The following is a 24,280-nucleotide window of genomic DNA, read 5'->3' on the forward strand; positions in this document are numbered from 1 at the left end:
TCCCTCTTACCCCTGTTTCTCACTCTCTTGCTCTCTCAATGACTCTTTTACTCGCTCAATGACTGTCTTACTCTCTCTTATTCTCTCAATGACTCTCTTGCTCCCTCAATGACTGTCTTACTCTCATTCTCTCAAATACTCCCTGCTCTCTCTTACTCTCTTTCTCTCAATTACTCCCTACTCTCCCGTACTCTCTTTCTCTTAATTACTCCCTCTCTCTCTCACCATTTCTCTCAAATACTCCCACTATCTTGTACCCCTATTTCTCACTCTCTTACTCCCTCTTACTCCTGTGTCTCACTATCTTACTCTCTTAAGGACTCTCTTACTCCCTCAATGATTCTCTTACTCTCTCTCAGTCTCTCGATGACACTATTTCGCCCTCAATGACTCTCTTACACACTCCCATTCTGTTTCTCTCAATTACTCCCGATTCTCTCTTACTTTCTTACTCCCTCTTACCCCTATTTCTCACTCTCTTACTCCCTCTTACCCCTGTTTCTCACTCTCTTGCTCTCTCAATGACTCTTTTACTCGCTCAATGACTGTCTTACTCTCTCTTATTCTCTCAATGACTCTCTTACTCCCTCAATGACTGTCTTACTCCTCTCATTCTCTCAAATACTCCCTGCTCTCTCTTACTCTCTTTCTCTCAATTACTCCCTACTCTCCCGTACTCTCTTTCTCTTAATTACTCCCTCTCTCTCTCACCATTTCTCTCAAATACTCCCACTATCTTGTACCCCTATTTCTCACTCTCTTACTCCCTCTTACTCCTGTGTCTCACTATCTTACTCTTTTAAGGACTCTCTTACTCCCTCAATGATTCTCTTACTCTCTCTCAGTCTCTCGATGACACTATTTCGCCCTCAATGACTCTCTTACTCACTCTCATTCTGTTTCTCTCAATTACTCCCTACTCTCTCTTACTTGCTTTCTCTCAAATACTCTCACTATCTCTTAGCCCTATTTCTCACCTTTTACTCCCTCAATGACTCTATGGCTCACTCTCATTCTGTTTCTCTGAATTATGCCCTACTCTCTCTTACTCTCTTTCTCTCAATTACTCCCTCTCTCTCACTCTCTTTCTATCAATTACTCCCTCTCTCTCACTCTCTTTCTCTAAAATACTCCCACTAGCTCTCAAGATTATTCTTTGGATTGGCTTGTTGGCTATGTGGTTATTTGTTATTGGCTCACTCTCATCTCTTCCCTCGCTATCTAGTGGGGAAAGAGTTACCCCTGATAAAAGAAGCATCAGTTAGGAAAATTTCCCCCCTCCTCTGTGGATAACAAAGCTTCGGGGAAAAACAACCTGAACTGACTGCTTGACAGATTTTTTATCCATGTCACCTTCCTTTATAATATTAGGATGGAAGACGGTGAATCATCACACAGCCTAGAGTTCACAGTTATGTCTACGGGGATGAGTCATCAGTTAGTGGCACAAATAGGAAACAGAAGAAGCACCGCGTTAATAGATTCAATGCATTGAGGTACTTCATGTCTCGGGGACAACAAAAATTCAGATGCAACATATGTACTGCAGTTGTGGACCGCAACAAATATCTGAGCAGCACTTCTTTGTGGAGACATCTAGAAAATTTTCATTGGAAGCTTTCGCATCCTTGAAGGGCAAGGGGAATAGCGTTAGAAGGAAGAGGTCAGTGGCTGAATATTTTAATGCAAGAGGTAGTAAGAAGCAATATTACATTGGTCGTACGATAGAGAATATGAAGGAAGAACTAGTGCACTTCATATGTCTATCTGATTCACCGTAGGTGATTGTTAAGAAGAAGTACTTCATAAGACTTCTCCGTTACATCACACTAGAAGAGATATCTATCCCATCTATACGGGCTATCAAAGCCAAAGCACATACTCTCTTTACAAAGATATGAAAAAAACCATGCAACAAAAACTGGCTGACATTGCTCGTGTATCACTAACACTGGATGTGTGGACGTCTGAAAACAACATTGCATTCTTAGAGGTGACTGAGCATTGGATCGACAAGGAGTGGAAACTGTGCGAGCGTGTGCTTGGGATACACCAATTGAAAGGATCACACTCTGGGGAAAACCTTAGCGCAAATGTCCTCCAAATATTGGCAGAGTTTGACTTAAAGTCAAAGGTACGCATAACAATGTAATCAATTATAGTTTGTGCTATGACATTCTCATATTCCTGATGTATTTTTACATAGGTGTGCGTAGTGACTACAAACAATGCATCAAATAACCAGAAGATGTTGCCTATTCTAGAAGATGAATTGGAGCAAGGGAACCATCATTTCAGTGCAAGTAGGCATGTATTATGTGTGGCACACTTAATCAAGCTTGTAGTTCAGGGTCGACTCAGCTTGCTACGCTACGGGTTACGAAGGCACCATATGAGCAAGTCATTCTGGATGATAGTTATATTCTTGGCACCAATGACATTGATGAAATAATGATGACTTCGGTTCATCCACTCTGTGATGCAGTGCTCCGATTGAGGGACATTGTGACTACAATATGTAGGTCAACACAACGCACTGAGCGCTATGTATCACTATGCAAGCAGTTTGTATTATCGAACCATAAAACGTTCCCCTTAGACTGCACTACAAGGTGGAATTCAACATATGAGATGCTTGTTGCAAGCATCAAAAAGAGGGATATTCTTCATGTAATGGCGGTAAATGTCTTTAAGAAGCCTGTGCTGGTTGATGAAGAGTGCCAGATGTTCAAAGATTTTGCAAGGATACTACAACACCTTGTGATGGCCACATCCCTCGATTTCCAATCTAAGTCGCCAACTACAAATGAAGTAATTGTCATCCTCAGAGCGATGACAAAACATCTTGCTAGTGTCATGCGAGGAATCCAAGAATCAACCTTGTTTCAAGTGAATAGTGTTATATCATCACGACAACAGGCTTTCGTCTACAATGCTTGTCAAGCAATGAATACCAAGTTGAATAAATATTCAACCATCCTCAGTCGTAACCAGGCCTTCACCGTTGCTGCGCTCATTGATCCATCCATGAAGGGACAGTTAATCGACCATGACTACCAAGATGAAGTCATCAGTTATATAAGGAATTTATTAGCTACACTTGACGACATAAATGATCAAACTATGACTGATTCAGCTCCCTTTGGGTGTTTTCGTCCCACTTGGATAACGACAACTTTTTTCAGTGAAGCACTTGATGAGTTGTTTCCCGATAATGATCACATTGAAACTTCTGAAACACTGCACGAGCTAGATGTCTACATTACTTCACCTCCTATCAAGGGGACGGACCGTTAAACTAGTGGAAGGTCATGGGTGAGCGCTCGTATCCGGGTTTAGCGGTAATTGCAAAGGAGTTCTTATCAGTCTCGGCGGCAAGTTCCACCCTCGGAGAGATTTTTTCCGCCGGTCAGGCTGTCATCAACTACAAGTGGACAAGGCTGAAAGCAGAAAGCATCGAGCTACTCATGACACTGAATTGTTGGTGGCGAGCGGAGGAGGATGTCAATGATAGTAGCTACAGAGATGACGAAGATTGCGCAGAGGATCCAAAGGTTGATTAGCATGATGATATATTGGAACAATGTGTTGTATATTTTTTGGTGACATGCAGTGGCATTTTGACTTCATTTTCGTAAACAATTCATAATTTTCAACATAATGCCTTAAGATTTAAAAGCATTGTTTTTCCTCATAATAGCAATTTAATCTCGAAATCGTATTCCTTTTCTTAATAATAAGCCCACTTTACACCTAATGAAATAATTTCTTAGATTTACAAGGACGATAATTATTGTCTAGTTTCAGGTAAAATTAAAATATTAACATAATGGACTAAGAATTACAATCACTATAATTATTATCTACTTTAGTATCCAATTGACTAATGAGCAATTTAATATCAAATAATATTACTCCTCTTCATAATAAGCCCACCCAACACCCAATGAACATTATTTCCTAAATTTCTTAACATAATGCCCTTAGCTTTACACCCACGATAATTGTTCTCTAGTTTCAAATAGAGTTAATGAATTATCATAAATTCAGTGTTTAATTCATTATTTGAAAGGTCGTATCAATTCAGTGAGTGTAAAGCTGATAACTCCCTAAATTCAGTGTTTAATTCAAGCAATCAGCTCATTTTTAACCATTTTATGGATTTTAGTTACATGTTAATCATTATTCCAAGTAAATTCAGATTTCAATATAACTTTTATGTTCTTTTATGAATTGTATAGAATTTATTAAAGGTTGGAATAACTCTTTTTAAATCAAAATGGCAGTTTCGAAAGCAAAAATTAATTTTAAACAATGTGAGGATAAATTACTGAATCTTTTAGATTTTTCTTGAATTTTATTCAATTTTTTCTGAATTTTTTCGAAGAAGAAATGGAATTTAAAAAATATTTAAAGGGTCTTATCCAATTAATTTCGGTTTTCCTAAGGTTTTACTTAGGGAAATATGGAGGAGAGAGAAGCGAGGGGCATATCTATAAATAAAATTGTGCGCATCCCTTTGCGTTCAAATGTCCAATTTTGTGTGATGTGCGGTCCGATTTCGTCACACAAATTTGGACCGCACGTTGACCCAAAAAATCAGACCGGACCGCATGACCTTCCCTATCGTTTTATATTATTTTCTTTTTCTTTGACTTTGACTTTGACATTGACTATTTTAGATAAGGTTTAAATTCTTGCTAAAAGCTGGGAGGGGGATAATGACAGCAGATGTGACTGATTAGTGATTACCCACCATAGCCGAAGGGATGACGAAGACGATGGGGACTCGTCATCCGGGACGCAGAGTTGCAGCAACCAATCGGAGTGGAGCCGTACAGTCGTTACTCAGGGAGAGGATGACGTGGATTGCAGAGAGAAGGCTAGAAAAGGGCCTACCCACCATTGCAGATGAGCTTTTCTCTTCCGGGCTATCTGTGGCAACTTGTTCTCCGAGTTCATCTGCTGGTTTCGTTTGCCGATTTCAATTTGAAGATCAGCCTTCGTCGGAGAGATGGAATGCGTGAACGCCTTTGCAACCCCCGCCAAGGAGAAGCTCATCATCGATACTGATCCTGGAATTGGTAATTTTTTTCCTTTTTCCCCAATCCCTCCGCCCCTTTCGCTTTTTGTTTGATCCTTTCTCTTTGGATTCACGGCGGAAAGAATGTAGAAATTTTTATGATAGAATTTTCGATATTTTTTTTACTTTTTGCCGTCTTTCGCTTCTATCTTTCTGAGTTCTCTGTCGTACCGACGCGGCTGGCCCGAGTCGGAAGATTCTTAAAAACTAGGGGGGGTTGCTTCCGCTTAGCAAATTATGAACTTTTGGACGATGTACTGTTACTGGATTGTAGATGCACTAAGCAATTGCGCTGCAATTGTAGCGCGTAGTGAAATTCTTCTTTTTAATTTTCAGACCCATCTTCATTGGGATGACCCATCTTCATTGTACGATAGACTTCGTATAATTATTAAAAGATTCTGGTTCTTTGTCACTGCTGCCTCGAAATTGTGTTGCCTGAACTCGTTGAATCCTTTCAGCTTCCGTCTCACTTTTTTGCGGTTTGCTTTTCTGCAAAAGGCACGTCCAACCACAAAGTCCAAGCTTTTTTCCTTGTTTTTCTGGATTTTATATATGATATGATATATCCTTTGTAGGCTCCCCCCTATCGGTTTCACCTCATGATTAACTTTTGACGAATTTTATGAGTTTCGTACCGGGTAAACTTTTGAAGTAGAATACTCCTGAAAATGGGAATAATGAAATAATGAAACAATGTTTGGCAAACCACACTGAATGAAATAGATTTCCAACACTTTTATTTTCAGATGACAGCATGACGATTCTGATGGCTTTCCAGTCACCCGAGCTAGAAATAATAGGATTGACCACCATATTCGGCAATGTAGAAACCACCACCGCCACTCGGAATGCACTTCTTTTGGTTAGTATCTCCTCTCCTCTCCTCTCCTGCATGGATCCAAATTTCAAGAGTCACACATCTAATTATTCCCTCTAATTTGTCATTTAGTTTTAGAGTCATTACTTGATCAGTGAAAATAACCATTTATGCTCGTTAAAGGACAGTGTGAGATCGCAGGGCATCCAGACACACCAGTTGCAGAGGGAAGCTATGAGCCATTGAAGGTTATTCTTTTCGTCAATATCAAATAACATTTTTCATACTTTATCATCATCATCATCATCCTGCTTATAGACTTAAGGATGTTCCTTCAACCACAGGGAGGGAAGCCGCGAATCGCTGACTTCATCCATGGGTCCAATGGACTGGGGGATGTCTCTCTGGAGCCCTCAAACAGGCAGAAAATAGAAAAAAATGCTTCGGAGTTTCTGGTGGACAAGGTATCCGAATTTCCAGGAATGGTATCCATATTGGCCCTTGGCCCGTTGACTAATATAGCCCTGGTAAGTACCATGGTTCATGAAGTCAACTTAATGGACTTGTTATTGCTTTTACTTTGATCGCATCAAGTACTTAATTCTGTTCTGAAAGCTAGATCTAGTAGCAAGGGTGCAACTTTATGTGCAGCAGCCATTTGATTTTTGGCAGGATGTTAGCTATTTGCGATTTTGAAGATTTCTTTGAATCTTTGTCATGGCTAGGCAGTAAAGAGTGACGCATCCTTCGCTAAGAAGGTGAAGCGCATTGTCGTCCTCGGAGGAGCCTTTTTCTCATCCGGCAACGTCAACCCCGCCGCAGAAGCAAATGTAGGGACGATCATTACCGCTGGAGTAATTTAAAGGAATAATTCTTCAAAATTGTATAATTTTTAGATCTACGGCGACCCAGAGGCTGCAGACGTGGTGTTCACATCTGGGGCAGAGATCGCTGTTGTTGGCATAAACATCACGACTCAAGTCATATTATCAGGTAACACGAGTCACACAGTTTAATTGTTATGAATGTCATAAAAGCTGTAAGCATTTATACATGGACTCAATCGTTAACTGGTTTCAGATGAAGACTTGGCCGAGATTAGACTGTCGGAAGGCAGGTATGCGCAGTTCGTATCTGATATCTGCAAATTCTACAGAGATTGGCATGTGAAATCTGATGGAGTCCATGGTAAGTAGATCATACATTATTCACGTAGCATGAACTCGCCATGCGTGGTCTCCTGTTAATGTATAGAGAGGTTTTCGGGTGGCAGGCATCTTTCTTCATGATCCTGTGAGTTTTGTGGCTCTGGTGCGGCCGGACCTCTTTACCTTTAAGAAAGGAGCGGTGAGGGTGGAAACACAGGGCATATGCACTGGACTTACAATCATGGATCAAGGGTTGAAGAGGTAAAACAAAAAAAAACAATCATATCATCTTTCATTCATTCATTGATTCGTGTATTTATTCAAACATCTTGTTTCAGGTGGAACTCAAGCAACCCTTGGACAGGGCATGCGCCGATTTCGGTGGCCTGGACAGTCAACACCCCCAAAGCCCTGTCATTCATCAAAGATTTGCTCATGAAACCATGAGCTATTTCCCTCTCTCTTGCTGGATTGAGAGCACATTCCTCTCGCTTTCCAATAGGAAACCATGGCTAGCCATAAACCAGGATTTTGAAATAGAAAATTTATCCTTTCTTCTTTTTCCTTTAAATTTTTTACCAGTAATCTTGGCAGGAGCAGTACCCTTCTTTGAAATGGTGGAACCTGGCAGAGTCCCTTAACACGATGGTCCTCCCTTCGAGGGCAGAGGCCAACTTGAACACGGAGTGACAGTCTCCACATACGCGCAGATTCTTCACAATCTGCAATGGCGCCTCCTTGGGCAGGACCATCAGCCCAAAAGCAAGTGCCAGCTTCTCACTGTGCTTCTCCAGGATAGCTTCCTTCTGCTCCTCCTCCTCCACATCCTGCAACACCAGCTCTGTCTCTGGCACGTACCCTGCTGCCCTCAGCCTACACATCAACTGCTGCAATCTGGCATACACATCACCAGAGAAACTATGTGAATTGTCGCCGGAGACGAAGGAGACAACCCTGTTCTTCGCCTCAATCCAGCTCTGGCCCGCCTCCTTCTTCACACAGCCGGCCTCCATCCTCCGCCGAACAGCCGCCCGCTCCGCCCACCGCCCTGCCATCGCATACATGTTTGATAGAAGCACATACGCGGCGGAGTGGCTAGGTTCCATGGCTATCAGCTTCTCTGCTGCCACAATCCCCAATTCTAACTTCTTATGAGTTCTGCAGTGGCCAAGAAGTGTCCTCCACACTGCGGCGCTGACCGGGGCCGGCGACCGGTCGACCATCTCCATGGCCTCTTCAAACCGGCCTGCCCGGCTGTAGAGATCAACCATACAGGCCAAGTGTTCCTCCCCTGGAGCAATGCCATAGGAGGCAGACATGGCATCGAAGAACTCTCTCCCCTCGGCGACCAGTCCGGCATGGGTGCAGGCGCTGAGCACACCGACGAAGGTGACCCCATCCGGCTTGAGCCCAGTTCTGACCATCTCTTGGAACAATTGCAGGGACATGCGGGCATGGCCATGCTGAGCGCAACCACAGACCATGGAATTCCAGGCGACAAGGTCCCGCTCCGGCTGCCGATGGAAGATGGAGGAGGCGCTGTCAATTGCGCCTTTCTTCGAGTACATGGTGACGAGGGCGCTGCTCACGCAGACTGCTGCCTCCAGCCCCAGCCTGATGGAAATGGTGTGGAATTGCTTGCCCTGTTCGGCAGCGGCGGCGGGGGCAGCACAGGAGTGGATGAGGCTGGAAAGGGTGAACTCATTCGGGCTCACTCCCTGCCGGGTCATCGTCAAGAAAAGCCACGTCGCAGAGTCCGAGTCGCCAGCTTGGGCATGAGCTGCCACCATGGCAGACCAGCAGACCACATCCCGGTCAGCAATGCAGGAGAAGACACGGATGGCATCGCCGGCACGGCCGAGGTCCGCGTAGGCTCGAACCAGAGCCGTGCCCACCGAGCCCGCCGTCTCAAGCCCAAATTTGATTGCCTCGCAATGAATCTGCTCCGGGAAGATGACCGGAGAAGCTGTCAGAACAGCGGACAAGGTGAACTTATTGGGCTTGGCTTCGTCAATTCTTCTCATCCGCAGGAAAAATTCAGCTGCTCTGTCTAATCTCCCATTATTCAAATGCCCACAGATGAGAGCAGTCCAGGAGACGACGTTCCTGGCAGCACCTATGGACAAGAACAAGCGAAAGGCTTCACCCATGTCCCCCCATTTGCAGTACACCGCCATGAGAGCTGTTCTGATGTTATTGTCCGAGCTGAACCCCTTCTTGACAGCGCAGGCATGGAGCTGGCAGGCAAAGCCAATCGCCCCAACCCGGCCGCAGGCCTTCAAAACCGCGGCAAAGCTCAACTGAGTGAGCTCGGCTCCCTCCCCTCTCATCCTTCCAAACATCGCCAACGCGTCTTCATCAAGCCCGTTCTGAACCAATCCTGCCACCATGGCGTTCCAGGTAACAGAGTCCCTTTCAGGCATTTCCTCGAACACCTTCCCTGCATCCCCTATATAATCACACTTGGCGTACATGCTCACCAGCGAGTTGCAGACGAAGACCGCGGACTGAAACCCACATCGAAAAGCTTGCGCGTGAGCTTGACGCCCTGTTCCCAAGTCTTGAAGACCAGCAGAAGCAGTAAGAAGACTGGCGAAGCTGTAAGCGTTGGGCTTGACCCCTTCCTTGGCCATTCTAGAGAAGATCTCCAGAACTCTATCCGGCTCCCCGTTATGAACATAGCCAGTGAGCAGCGAGCTCCAGGAGACAACGTTCTTGAACGGCATCAATTCGAAGGTCTTCTTCCCGTCTTCCAAAGCTCCAAATTTCATGTATAAATCCACAAGGGAGGTGCCGACGCTGACATGCCCGTCTAGCCCGAGCTTGAGGCTGCAGCCATGGAGTCCCTTCCCGAACTGGACATCTCCAGCGCAAGCGCAGGCCTTCACTGTGCAAGAAAAGATCGATTCGTCGAGCGGCTCGCCGGCGCGTAAGATCTCTGGAAACAGCGCGAGGGCCTGCCTTAATTGCCTGTTCTTCGACAGCTCGAAGAGAGACGAGACTGGAAAGAAGCTCCTGCTCTGCTTCCATGGCATCACGGCGACGGCATCAGACTAGCGAGATGAAGGTGTTTAAAGAAAAAACTTGTCAAGTTCTCGAAGAATAATTTCGAGCAGAGGGAGTAAATGCACGCTCAGAATCCTACTTGCAGATGGGCACTGGGACAAAAGGTAAACGACAAAGAAATCTGTCTCAAATTAATGCCTTTGAGACTCTGTCTGTCTTATATAAGTCGGTGGTCTTCACCCATGATCTAAAGTTCCTCTCTTTCTCGCTCTAGCAGGCGACGGGAAGAAGCAGCGGAGTTGTACTGAAGATGGAGATGGAGATGGAGAGGCTTCTTCTCTGTTTCTGGTTCGTCTTCTGCGTTCTGCTCGGTCGCTCTGATGGTACATCTCTCTCTCTATCTCTATCTTTATCGCTATGTCTATGTCTATGTCTATCTCTGGATTAGAGTTGATATGGTGGGTGGGGAGAAGGGAGGGAGATGGGCGTAGAGAGGCATGGCGGGGAAGACGGAGGAAGAGAACGGGACGTGGCGCCGAAGCTGTTCGTCTTCGGAGACTCGTACGCGGACACGGGGAACATTGCAAAGATGTTCTCGCCGGCGTGGAAGCCTCCTTACGGCGTTACCTTCCCCAAAAAACCATCTGGTCGCTTCTCCGACGGCCGCGTCCTCCCCGACTACGTCGGTATGTATCTCTCTCTCTCTTTCTCGCTCACACGCACGTCTCTATCACTCTCTAAAACTATTTCTCTGTCTCTTTCTCTCTCTATCGTTTTCTCTGTCGATCTCTCTCTCTACATCTGAATACTCTCCGTCTCTCCCTGTCCAAGCATCGATCTTTCTCGCGCCATCTTCTATCTTTCTCTCTATATCTCTACATTTGTCTATTTCTCTCTCTCTCTCTATCTGTCTGTCTATATCTCTCTCCATCTGCCTCTCTATCTCTCGCTCTTTATCTCCCTATCTCTCTATCTGCCTATCTATCTCTATCTGCTCATCTCTCTCTCCAACTATCTATCTCTCTATCTCTCTGCCTATATCTCTCTCTCCCTAGCTTTCTATCTCTCTCACTCTCTCCCTAACTATCTACCTCTCTATCTCTCTGCCGATATATCTCTATCTCTATCTCTCTGCCTATACATCTCTCTCTCCCCACCTTTCTATCTCTCTCACTCTGTCCCTAACTATGTACCTCTCTATCTCTCTGTCTATATATATATCTCCCTAGCTTTCTATCTCTCTCACTCACTCCCTCACTATCTACCTCTCTATCTCTCTGCCTATATATCTCTATCTATCTATCTATCTATCTATCTATCTCTCTATCTCTCCAACTATCTATCTCTTTATCTCTCTGTCTATATCTCGCTATCCCTAGCTTTCGATCTCTCTCACTCTCTCCCTAACTGTCTGCCTCTATCTCTCTGCCTACATATCTCTCTCTCCTTAGCTTTGTATCTCTCTCACTCACTCCCTAACTATCTACCTCTCTATCTCTCTGCCTACATATCTCTCTCTCCTTAGCTTTGTATCTCTCTCACTCCCTCCCTAACTATCTACCTCTCTATCTCTCTGTCTATATCTCTCTCTATCGATCTATCTCTCCATCTCTCTGCCTATATATCTCTCTCTCTATCGATCTACCTCTCTGTCTCTCTGCCTATACATCTCTCTCTCCCCCTAACGATCTACCTCTCTATCTCTCCCTCTCTCCCAAACTGTCTACCTCTCCGCTAACCTCTCTCACTCTCTCTCCCTAACTTTCTACCTCTCCATCTCTCTGCCTATCTCTCTCACTCTCTCTCTAACTTTCTACCTCTCTGCTTGTCTCTCTCATTCTCTCTATCTACCTCTCCATTTCTCTACCTCTCTATCTCTTCCTATCTCGGGATCGACATATCTAATCTTCTTAACGAGGGTCGTCTTCTATCTCTGCATGGCAGCGTCTTTCCTGGGAATCCCATCGCCCGTCCCGTACAAGTACAGGAAGCAGGGCAAGAAGCTCTTCCCCTACGGCATGAACTTCGCAGTGGGCGGCACCGGCGTCTTCGACACGGGCAACTTCCAGCGCAATCTCTCCGTCCAAATCGACAACTTCCACGACCACCTCGCCGTCCTCGCATCCCCTCTCCGCCGCTCCACCGCCCTCGTTTCCGTCAACGGCAACGACTACCTCTACCTCAAGAACAATGGCGGCGGTTGGGAGGTAATAATTAACTTTACTCCCCATTTACCGCGCTGTAGGTAGACATGGTTGTTCTGTTCTGTTTCACTAACCAAAAATTCTCACAAAAGAACCGCACAGGGTCTTGTTCTTTGTTCTGTTCTTTTTATTTATCAAAAATGAACAAAAGTAGCACATTCCCACACGGGTTTGTGTGATGTTCTGTTCGAATTTGTTTTTGTTCTGTTCAAAAAACTGAAAAGAACGAACAATTCGCGCAAATTCGCACAAAAAGAACAGAAGGACCATGTCTAGCTGCAGGCCCGGTGCAACTACGGTATTAATAATTTCTTCTTCTTCTTCTTCTTCTTTTCTCATTGTTGTTATTATAGGAGTTGAGGGCGTATATTCCGAAGGTGATAGCGCAGTTGAAGGTTGATCTGGGGAGGATACATGGACTGGGCGTGGCGAAGGTGGGGGTGACCAATTTGCATCCAATTGGGTGCACGCCGTTGCTGGCGAGCTTGGCTTTGTACCGGGCATGCAACGAGACGGCGAACGGGGCCGTGGTGTACCACAACGGGCTGCTGGCCGAGGCGGTGGCGGAGCTCAACGCCGACGCCGTCGGTGGCGCCGCCGAGCCCTTCGTGCTCGTCGACCTCTTCTCCGCCTTCAACTCTTCTCTCACCCGAGGTGAGAACCGTCCACTCTCTCTCGCTCTCTATGACTATTTCTCCATCCCTCTCTCTATCTCTCTGTCTCTCCCAATCTAACTCTCTCTCTCACAAACTGTCCTTCTCTGTCTATATCTCATTCCCTAATAACTATTTTTCTATAATTATTCTGCATCTGTCTATTTATCTACATCTATCTCTCTCTCTATCTATCTATCTATCTCTATCTATCTCTATGTATCTGCCTATTTCTCTCTCTCTCTCTATCTGGCTATCTATTTCTATGTGTATCTATGTATCTATTTATCTCCCTCTATGTGTCTATCTCTCTTTAACTATCTTTCTCTGTCTATCTCTCTCTATATCTCTCTCTCTCCCTATTAACTATTTTTCTCTCTTCATCGCTCTCTTTCTATCTACCTCTATATATATATATATCTCTGACTATCTATCTCTCTCTATAGATCTGCCTATCTGTCTCTCTATCTGACTATCAATCTATCTATCTATCTATCTATCTATTTCTATCTGTGTATCTATCTCTCCCTATCTAACCATCTATATCTCTCTCTACGTGTCTAACTCTTCCTATCTATCTTTCTCTCGCACGATTAAATAATTTTCTCTCCATCTGCATCTCTATACATCTCCCTCCGTCTCCTCTCTCTCTATCTATCCGACTATCAATCTACCTCTCTATATATCTGCCCATCTGTCTCTCTCCCTATCTTCCTATCTATCTCTCTATCTGCGAATCTATCTATCCAGACCATCTCTCTCCCTAACCATCAAACCATCCGTCATCCTCTCTCTTGCGCAGAGATGAACAGGTCTGCGGAAGCTTTGAAGCCGTGCTGCGAAGGGACCGGGGGCGGGTTCAGGTGTGGCAGCACCGACGAGAACGGCGCGCCCGAGTACAGGGTTTGCGACGACCCCGGCTCTAAGTTTTACTGGGACATGGTCCACCCCACACAGGCCGCCTGGTCCGCCGTCGTCGCCAACCTCGGCGCCTCTCTCCGTCGCCTTCTACCCTAAGAACTCTCCCCTTCTACTACCCTAACGGAACGGGACGGGTACCCTGTAAAACAATCAATGCCTCGTTGGAAAGAACAATCAATGGCTTCTTTCTTCTTCCCCCCTTTTGCACAGTATATTGCAGCAGTCCGTCAGCCCTAATAAATGCAGGAAGAAGGGGAGGAAGAACAGCAGGAATCTTTAAAACCGCTGCACAGTTTTACAGGAATCAAGGATCGACAGTCACGGGGGGGACCTTCTTCTCTGGTCCTTCGCTGGGTTTGTACTCGGACAGAATATCCAAGAACTCGTTCAGCAGTCGCTGCACCTTCCTGTTCGACGCCATGGCCGGGAGAATCTCCTCTCGCAAAAGACTGTGCTTCTTCATCCCCTGTTAACAAAACGACCATAGTGATGTTAATGATAATAACGAAGATTACGATGATAATAGGCGATAACGAAGATTACAACGATGATCGACGATAGTGAAGATTACGAGGATAACGAAGATTATAACGAAGATTAAAACGAAGATTACGACGGTAATCGACGATAATGAAGATTAAGACGAGAACGTAGATTACGACGATAATGAAGATTACGACGATAACGAAGATTATAACGATAATCGACGATAAACGTAGATTGTAACGATACTTCACGATAATGAAGATTACGACGATAATCCACCATAACGAAGATTACGACGATAATCCACGATAACGAAGATTATGACGATAACATTACGACGATAATCCACGATAACGAAGATTACGACGACAACCCATGAAAACAAATATTACGACGATAACGACGATGATTGACAACAGCGAAGATTACGAAGATAACAACGATAATCGACGATAACGATAATTGAAACCGAAAACTGCATGGAAGAAAGAGAAAGAGATTACGAGGATGAAGGGATCCCAGGCGAGATTCTGGTCGACTGGAGAGGTGGACTCGGCCATCCCGGCCGGCGGGCCGATGAAGCTCTCGCAGACCTCGCGCAGACGCGACTCGTCCGCCTCCCTAATAGAGGACAGTAAGATGATGATGATGATGCTCGATGCATGAATGGAAACGAGAGTTTTCAAGTTATTTGAGGTTTTTTCAAGTTTCAAGAGCGAGCTACCTGGCGAGAAACCGGATATAAGAGAGCAGGCACTGCCGGTACTCGTTGGGCGATTTCAGAGCCAGCGCAGACGCAAGCTGCGCCTCCAAATGCGCCCGCGTCTGCATCCCGTCGTCCGTCACCCTGTTCCCGATGATAGAACGAGTAAATAAATAGGCTATAAAAAGATAGGTAGGTACGTCGATGCATCGATACATAGATGGATGGATGTTGAATGATAGATAGATACATAGAAGGATGGTTTGACAGAAACGTAGCCAGAGAGAGAGAGAGATGGTCTGGATAAGAGAACCTGCTACGGTGCATACATATATACATGGATTGTTGGATATGAATAGAGAGATAGATAGGTAGATTGGTAGATAGACAAGATGTATAAAGAGAGACGATATGGATAATAGCTAACCTGCCTCAACAAGATAGATGGGTACATAACTAACATAGATACATGAATGGATGTATAAATAGAGGATAGATAGGTACACAGATACAAGGATGGATGGATGAATGAAAAGAGAGAGAGGGGTTGGATAAGAATGAACCTGCTCCAACTGGTCTTCCGTGCGAGAAACTTGCCAACGTCGACCTGAAGATTGGCGAGCTCGCCACCCTGGACTGAGCTCAGATTCAGGGAGCTCGCAAAATTTGAAGCCGGAAAGCAGTCGTCTGCAATCCTCAGCCAGCACTTCATTCCCATGTCAAAGAGATAGGCATGGCGCGTGGCGAGGACGACGAGTGGGAACCCAGACCGGGAGAATCGCGCTGATATCACCTTGATCGCCCCTGAAAAATAACAAAGACGGAACCTTTAATCTGACCCGCCACTGCAAATCTCAACCAGTCGTCTGCAGTCACTCACTAGCACCATTCGCCGGCGGGTTTGTCTCTGGAGACGAGACGAGAGAAGCCAAAGAATCCTGCAGAAGGCACACCCGGTTGAACATGTCCCACACGTACACAGATCCCTTTCTCGTCACCAGAAGCAGCTTCCACGAGTCGTCGCAGTCGATGAACACAGGCGCAGATCCTACCATCATCGCCGGCATTGTCCTTCTCCCACATTTCGTATAAACCTTCATCACCGATACACAGAATTCGTCACAATATGATAGGGGAAACAGAGAGAACTGTGTAAGCCGTCACCTGTAACCACCCGTCTGCACAACCGACGGCCCAGAAGTTTGAATTGCCGGCAAGAACGGCGACACTGCTGGCAATTCTGTCTGACCAGAGCGTTTGGTTTCCCCGTTTGCAGCAGATCTCTGTCTCCTTGCTCAAAAACACGCTTCCTACGCCACCCGAAGTATCGTGTGCCGCCTTCTCAATGGGTTTCGCTTCCAAACGGACCAGCCCAGTGCCATCATCGCCATCCTTGCCAAAGATCCGGACGGAGAGAATACCACAGGCCCGGGGGCCCGAGTGAGGAACCACAACATCCTCGTCTGCTATTGGCCCGGAAGCCTTCTTCTCCACCACAAGGCTTTCATGAATGGTAGCCCGGGCGGAGGTCACCTGCCGCTCTCTGCTGGTTAAATTCGACTCCGAGCCCCCTCCAAACGGCCTCTTCACCATGTCAGAGACGGTCAGAGCCTCATCCTTTGACTGTTGACCAGGACCCGTTGAAGAAAAGTCAACGATCTCCTGCTGACCAGGGACCCCCACAGCCTCTGGGATTATCCTCTTCCTCCCATCGGGTCTCCGATACTCTCTTTGCTTCACCGGGCTCGGAACTTTTGCTGGTGCTGCCCGCCCAGCTTCGTCTCCGACGACGCCATCCTTCTGGCTGTCGGTCTCCATAGCCTTGGGAGCTGAATGCTCGTTCTGATCTTGCCCAGACTTTGAAGGCAGGTTGATCTGCTGCTGTTGTTGCTGCTGCTGCTGTCGAGATGCAGGTGGCACAGCCGGCGCTGCCCGCTTTGTGGCAGATTGCTTGGCCTCCACAGCTTCAAGCAGCAATTGCGCAGGGCTCTCTGCTAAGTTTGATTGCCGGCCTCTCACATCTCCGTAGCGGTTCTTCTTCAGATCATCCAGCTCGGAGTCGCTCAGCCGGTAGCCCAGCTCCTTAGCCTCAAAGTGGAACGTTGCAACCGTCCCATCAAGAGAACAGGCAAACAGCGCATACCCATCTGGGCTCCTGTCGATTGCATCACAAACCCAGATAAAATTACCCACACCAGAGTCTGAAAGACTGAAACTTGGGAAGAGGTTCACCAAATTCATTACCAGGAGAGGTCAACGACACTCTGGGTGAAAAAGTGCTTAGCCACAAAAAGAGGACGGTGATTAGCCGTCGTCCAAACAGTGATAGTCCGATCCTGGCTCCCGATTGCGATCACGTTATACGGCTGTACCTCCTTCGTCGAATTGTTCTTCACTGACCCGTTGGCTGCCGTCGTTGTCGCTGCAGCCGCCGCCGCCGCCGCTGCCTTGGAATCATTCTTCCTGAACATGGAGTGGTTGAACTTGACCACCACAACGGGGGCGTTGTGGCCAAGGAAGTCGAAGTTCACCGACCACTCTCCTCTCTCCAGGACAGGAGCCGAGTGCCTTGGCTCCTGAAACCCGTGTGCCGTTGTAATGAAGTGCCCGCACGGCGACCACCCCAGCCGTCGAAAAAATGTTGAACCCACCTTCAAGAACCCCAACACTTCACCTCAAAATCGAACCCCAAGATCAACTCAAGCACCAAGTAAAGATCACACTTACAGATTTCGACCAATGCCCTTCAAGTCTGTGAGCAAGACTCCAGTCGGCCGTCCGCCAGATGATCACAGACTTATCATCGGACTGACTGGCGATGAAGGACCCAATTGGATCCCAAGTAACCCCTTTAACAAGACTGGAGTGCCCTCTAAGAACCGCAGTGCAAATCCCGTTTGTCATGTTCCATATATGCACTGTATTATCCAAGCTCCCACTCGCCAGTGTCTGATCGTCCGGCGACCAATTAAGATCTACCTACTTCAATCAAACAATCAATCAATCATCCGAAGAAGAAGATGATGATGCTGATGATAATGATAGAAGGGAAGATGTAGATTACCACGTCAGCTGTGTGGCCTCTGAGAGTCATAACGACCTTCCAGTTTTCAACGTCGGGGGGTTCGCCACTGCCGAACTCGGTGGTGCCTGAACCAGGTTTGCGCTCGTGGATGAGGATGACTTGGTCGTCGGAGCCCGAGGCGATGAATCTTGAGTGCTTGGCCCATCGCACACAGTTCACAGACCCAAAGTGGTCGCGGAGCGTAGCAAGTAGCTTCTGGCTAGGTGGGTCGCCCTCTGAATCCTTGGCAACCGACTTCATGTTCCATATCCGAACCTAATCCCAGTCGTTTTTGCAGATCAAATGGTCAAGGGAAAGCATTAACGAAGAAGATGAAATGTGTTAACGAGCAAGCATCAAAATCACATATTGTGATCTCCAGATAAAATGGGTAAGGGAAAACATACCCATCGAGGGAGTGGACGAAATGGTTAATGGGATGGAGTAAAAATCACATTGTTTTCTCCAGATCAAATGGGTAAGGGAAAACATACCCATGGACGGAAAAGAAGATATGGTTAATGGGCGGGAGTCAAAACCACGCGCTGTGATCTCCAAATCAAATGGGTAAGGAAAAGCATACCCATCGACGGAGAAGAAGAAATGGTAAATGGGTGGGAGTAAAAATCGCACATCGTTATCTCCATATCAAATGGGTAAGGGAACGCATACCCATCGACAGAAAAGAAGATCAAATGGGCAAGGGAAAGCATTCCCATCGATGGAGAATAAGATATGGTTATCGGCCGGGAGTCTAAACCACACATTGTTATCTCCAGATCAAATGGGTAAAGGAAAGCATACCCATGGACGGAAAAGAAGACATGGTTAATGGGCGGGAGTCAAAACCACGCACTGTGATCTCCAGATCAAACAGGTAAGGGAAAGCATACCCATCGACGGAGAAAAGGAAATGGTAAATGGGCAGGATTCAAAATCCCCTATCGTTATCTCCATATCAAATGGGCAAGAGAACGCATACCCATCGGCGGAGAAGAAGAAATTGTTAATGGGGGGCAGTCAAAATCACACATTGTGATCTCCAGATCAAATGGGTAAGGGAAAGAATACCCATCGACGGAGATGAAGATATGGTTAATAGGCGGGAGACAAAATCACACATTGTGATCTACAGATCAAACGGGCAAGAGAAAACATACCCATCAATGAAAAAGAAGAAATGGTTAGCGGGCAGGAGTCGAAATCGCACCTTGTGATCTCCTCCTCCGGTGGCGAATCGCTGCCCCCCCGGCTGAATGTCGATGGAGAAGATCTGCATACCCTCGTGCCGGATCCATGTGGGTTTCTCGGCTATCATCTTCTTCTTCGACTGCGCCTTCTTCCTTGGATTCAAACGTCACCGCGCCATGCATATGGCAAAGAAGAAACGCAACTCATCCAGAGACGACTCGGCAAAACCCTATACCCGAACACAACCCAGGAAAAACCCTAACCCAGCTCGCCGAACGACCTCCTTGAGTCGTCCTCCTTGAACAGCCGAGCGTAATTCAGAAAGGAGCGGAAAGAAGGGTAATGAGAAGCAACGACCTTGAGAAGCCCCCCTTCCCTAGACTCGAGATTTGACCCTAACAAGAGAAATCTTGCTTGATGATAGGGAAAGGAGATGACCCAAATCGAAACCCTGAAGATGAAGAACTAAACAGATGATGCTTATTAAATGGGTGAGATTGCCTTTTCCCTTCTTACCTTCTTATTCAATTCCACCCCGACTGAATCAGATCTAGTTCCCTGGCCTTCTTCAAAAGTTCATGGGTCATTGATTCAAACTCCGAAGAGAGATAGATTAGATAGATACATAGATAGATGATAGATAGATAGATAATATATATATATATATATATATATATATACATAGAGAGAGAGAGAGAATTGGGTCCAAATTGGGTCCAAATTAAATATCTGAATTAAGAGGAAAGTTAAGCAATTTCCATGTAGAAATGATGGGACCCAAGGGATTGATATGATGAAGAGATTTGACGGTCTTTAATGGGTTTACAAATAAATCATTTATAAGTTATTTTTTATTAAATTTTAGTTATCGTTGTGTAATGTTTACCTAGTAAGACAATCTTGCATCATCCTTGCTTTCTATTGTCATGTGACTCACAAGAGGCTCATTGCATGGGGCGTTGGCGTTGGCAACCTTTAATGGCGCTGTCTGCATCACAGAGCTCCTGCAGTTATCAATAACGATGTTGCCTGTTCTCCTACGTGCACCGACACCTCTAGGGGATGCAATATGCTTCTTGTATCCGAGGCCGATTCCATGACTTGCTGAGGTCTGATAATTGTATGTCTTTTCTTTCTATTGCGGCCTTGGACGAGTGGGATCAATGTGGAAAGTAAAATTGGATATCCAGTAGAGACAACAGCAGCCCAATAGATATACCATCAAGTCCTAAATACAAATAGTGCAAAGCGCTGTTGACAGCACTCACTGGATGAACTGACTTTCATCACAATACTAGCCTTTAAGAGTCCCTTGAATCTGATGACCCAACGTCATCCTCATGTTGGATCCATCCCGAGGAGTTCTTACAACCATTCTCAGTCAAACATTTTCAAACATTTCAAACATTTTCCCCGAGTACTTAAAAACAAGCAAGATGGATGTTCTTGTCTTCTATTCCAAATGTTGGGTAAGAGAGCCCAATTTGCGGTGCAATTGTTAGGCGGAGAGACATACTCTACACTGATAATAGATTTGTTTCATAAGATCAAGATTTTCTTTCTATTGACAGACGTGTTGATTTGGATAGTATTTACACATATTTAAGGCCCATTAACAATTGATGGGAATTTTTCAAAGATACAACTACTACCAATCAGCCTACAGCTCATAAGCATATCATAACTGTTTCGAGCAAGCACTAACCTAAAATTATTGCCCTTGTCATGGGATCTTGGATTTGGGCATTGTGTAGTCTATTGAAATGGGATTCTTAGGTCTTCCCATGAAGCTATTTCCATTTTGTTCCGGGATAGACAAAGTATGAAATTATAAGTGAAATATTAATTGAAAACCATTAGAAAAATTAATAAAACACTCCAACAAACAATATACATGGTTCGAAACATCTTAGTTGCGAATAATAAATTATTTAACGTATATTACTATTCATATGTCGACTATCCGAAAGACTGAGATCCCACGTCAATATCCGATATCCTCATCTAACCTTTGAGACTAGGGGATGACGATATTGAGACAGATAACACTATCGAATATTGATGATGTCACAACCAATATCCAATATTGTCATCTGAATGTTGTTATAGATGGATATCTAATAACCCATTTTTGAGATCTGATTCAGCAACCATCCTGATACCGTCATCTAATGTCGGGCTTGGGACAGACAGACACTACCTTAACATACACAAAATGCGGCTGGATAGCATCCAAGGCATGGCTAGATCGGTCAGCAAGCAAGACCAAGAGTTGGTGGTACCCAATGTTGGGTTATGGGCTATAGCTTAAATCCTGATATTTTCATCTGCTAATGCATTACATCATTTTATAAATGATGTAAAAAACATGTAATATAATGAGTACTTTTTGGGGAACATTTTCCACCCTAGACTTGCTTCCAGGGAGATTTTCTTCAAGTCAATAAATTTTTCGGCCTTCAACGATATCTGCATGACTAGAAGGTTGATGGATCTCCTCTCCGTGTTCACCACTCTTTGAAGATAGTGTGATTCTTCTCACCATCAAAGAGATTTGTAGAATGATTGGGGAAACTAGAGAAAGAAGAAAGGGGTGGGGGTGTCCATATTTTGCTTGCCTGGGCTCCTAAAATGGGTGGCCGCCATATTTATACTTATTTTTAAGATTTTTCATAAAAACCCTTAAAATAAAGTATATCTTCTAACATCCTTTGTGTCTTATACGTGAGACCCTCTAGGCCCATATATTGTTCTATTTAATAACTTTAAGGCCCAATAACATTTAATGACAAATGTTATAAATTAACTATATTGACATATATATTAATAAATAAATGATCAATTTAACCCAATCGATAGGTTAGGTTTCCAACCTGTGGGGGGCCAAGCTATACCTCGTGCTCTAGAAGATATTTAGTAGTCTTTTAATTCTCTTATGGAACTTTTTCCATCATCAGTTACCATACATTTATAATCCTTCATCCACATGAGACTCACGTATGACTTAGGGTATGGTTAATCATCACACCCTAATTTGTCATTTGGTTAATACTGATGCGTAAATAGGATAATCGGAGAACATCTTCTCCAATATCCTCACTACCCTGGCCAGGGATTTGGATGCATCGTCTTCCTCGAGTCAATCTCCTCTTATACAAAGGCGCATGATTCCGTCTTGACCACACAATCATCTGCGTGGATTTCTTTCTATAATCAGAGCTAAAACTTGTTAAAAATTCCATGATTAAATACTAGTAACTCGTAGTCAAAACATAATCGTCCATTCACGAGATGTCCTTTACGTCTCAAGTCAACAGATCACATAAAATCATGACATGAATAAAACTGATTGATGTTTAGGTAAAATACCATTCAAGGTTTCATACAGATCAATTCAGTAAACTCTTTCTCCAAAGAGCACACACCATTTGTCCTTAGTATCTCTGCACTAATGCCCACATGATCAGTACACATAGGATCAAATAGTGTTATTCTATTAGGATAATTTATTTCCCATCTTGATGATCCATTAAATAGGAATGTTTATAATACATGTTTAAATACTAGCGATCATTGTATTATTGTCATCATCATTCACTAAGTCATTCCATGTATTCATGAACTATATTATAAACTACACACTCAAATAATAATAAACTAATTTTTTATTCAATGAACTTAAGTAAAATATGGTGGTGTGATTTGGCTTGACGACCACATATTATCCATTACCCAACTCCGTATGTTTGCTGCTAAACAAAGATCATTTATATTAAATAGTTTTGCCACTGAAAGGGATCATTTAGATTTTTTTTGTCCAAACTGGTCGCCTTCATGGAAGTGAAGTTATTATATAATTTATATCATACAGTTTGATGATGTGTAATGCATTGGAAACAAATAGGTAAAATGTGATGCTTGCTTAGCACTAATTGGTTGTGACACATTTGGACCACACTTGAACTAGAGATATGGTTAGAAGAGTCTAACTCTCACCATGAGAAAGGGGAACCACAAAAAGCCAAATTGAGAGCTACATAAATGGAAAAAATACTAAACACATGGGATAAAAGCCATGAAATTAAATATGAGACAGTTCTCTCACCTTGATAGTTCATGAATCATTCATCTAGTACTATATTCTCTCTCCTCATTTTTAATTGACGCAAACTTTTAATAATCAATCATCTTAAATATATGTTTTAAAACGTAGTATTCTTGATCCATTTTTTTGAATTCAAGAAAACGTGATCGTGAACCAAGTAATGTTGGATCATACTTGAAAAAATGATGAGTTTGTGCTGAACTCACCTTTGGGGTGCTAATTGGTTGTTCACAACTTAGTTCATCAATAAAAGTTCTGAGATCTTGACTCTAGATGATAACGTGTAATTTCATGAGTTAATTCGGTGTTCTTTTACCCAATTATTTAGAGGAAAATCTCATTATATGTGCGTTATCATGTCTAAAAATCATACATTTCATGATTATTATGATTTTATGGTTGTTCCGATTCTTTTTGGTATTTTTCCTGAATTTTCTAACAGCAAAATTAGAGATTCGTTAGTTGTCCACATTTTCCACATGGAAAACGTGTCTACAGGGCCCAAGGAGCAAAGGAGAGAGGACTCAGTTTGGAGCTGAACGGGCAAGGGCTGTTTCGTCATTTCACCACCCATTCAACCATGCCCGTAGACCTAAAAAATGGGGGAATCCAAACCGTGGTGGCCACCGGAGGACTAGGCTCACAACAAGACGACATTGGCTAAGCGGGAAGGAGGGCGATCGGCACCGGGAACCAAGCTCACCAACGAAGTTGGCCAGAAGGAAAGGGGGTGGTCGGCACCGAGCCCCAAGCTCCCGGATGAAGTGGCTAGAAGGAAAGTGGGCAGTCGGAGGTCATTGAGTGTTCAAACGTTTTGGATTGGTGAGTTCTTTCCTTGTTCTTTGGATAGATTATGATGGTTGCAAGCCACCAAGGCCTGGGCGAGATGTACAGGC

At 44.6% G+C, this 24,280-nt stretch overlaps 4 protein-coding genes across 6 annotated transcripts; 2 read left to right on the forward strand and 2 right to left on the reverse strand.

Annotated features, from left to right (window-relative positions):
* The first annotated feature begins 4,905 nt into the window (after window positions 1-4,905).
* On the forward strand, window positions 4,906-7,622 carry URH1 (uridine-ribohydrolase 1). Its single transcript, XM_078578361.1, has 9 exons — window positions 4,906-5,084; window positions 5,833-5,948; window positions 6,092-6,151; window positions 6,248-6,430; window positions 6,629-6,733; window positions 6,800-6,896; window positions 6,984-7,091; window positions 7,177-7,312; window positions 7,390-7,622. The coding sequence occupies exons 1-9, from the start codon at window positions 5,015-5,017 to the stop codon at window positions 7,496-7,498; spliced, it is 984 nt and encodes a 327-aa protein (XP_078434487.1). The 5' UTR covers window positions 4,906-5,014; the 3' UTR covers window positions 7,499-7,622.
* On the reverse strand, window positions 7,325-10,086 carry LOC144705593 (Tetratricopeptide repeat (TPR)-like superfamily protein). Its single transcript, XM_078578358.1, has one exon. The coding sequence runs from the start codon at window positions 10,084-10,086 to the stop codon at window positions 7,627-7,629; it is 2,460 nt and encodes an 819-aa protein (XP_078434484.1). The 3' UTR covers window positions 7,325-7,626.
* On the forward strand, window positions 10,081-14,030 carry LOC144705594 (GDSL esterase/lipase At5g03610-like). Of its 2 annotated transcripts, none has more exons than XM_078578359.1 (6): window positions 10,081-10,221; window positions 10,332-10,440; window positions 10,531-10,743; window positions 12,002-12,264; window positions 12,615-12,915; window positions 13,717-14,030. In XM_078578359.1, exons 1-6 carry the CDS (start codon window positions 10,177-10,179, stop codon window positions 13,929-13,931), a joined length of 1,146 nt encoding a protein of 381 aa, XP_078434485.1. In that variant the 5' UTR covers window positions 10,081-10,176; the 3' UTR covers window positions 13,932-14,030. The 2 variants fall into 2 exon arrangements, with proteins under 2 accessions (XP_078434485.1, XP_078434486.1); XM_078578360.1 differs by having other exon boundaries at window positions 10,335-10,440.
* On the reverse strand, window positions 13,976-19,796 carry HIRA (histone chaperone HIRA-like protein). 2 transcript variants are annotated; one of them, XM_078578356.1, is made up of 10 exons: window positions 19,299-19,796; window positions 18,089-18,364; window positions 17,752-18,003; window positions 17,269-17,675; window positions 16,189-17,179; window positions 15,905-16,118; window positions 15,588-15,828; window positions 15,046-15,168; window positions 14,825-14,942; window positions 13,976-14,301 (listed from the first exon to the last, which is right to left on the reverse strand). In XM_078578356.1, the coding sequence occupies exons 1-10, from the start codon at window positions 19,404-19,406 to the stop codon at window positions 14,140-14,142; spliced, it is 2,892 nt and encodes a 963-aa protein (XP_078434482.1). In that variant the 5' UTR covers window positions 19,407-19,796; the 3' UTR covers window positions 13,976-14,139. The 2 variants fall into 2 exon arrangements, with proteins under 2 accessions (XP_078434482.1, XP_078434483.1); XM_078578357.1 differs by lacking the exon at window positions 19,299-19,796 and having other exon boundaries at window positions 17,752-18,006; window positions 18,089-18,229.
* Between the last annotated feature and the right edge of the window lie 4,484 nt (window positions 19,797-24,280).

This window comes from Wolffia australiana, chromosome 7 (assembly GCF_029677425.1).
Source record: "Wolffia australiana isolate 7733 chromosome 7, ASM2967742v1".
Taxonomy (NCBI): domain Eukaryota; kingdom Viridiplantae; phylum Streptophyta; class Magnoliopsida; order Alismatales; family Araceae; genus Wolffia; species Wolffia australiana.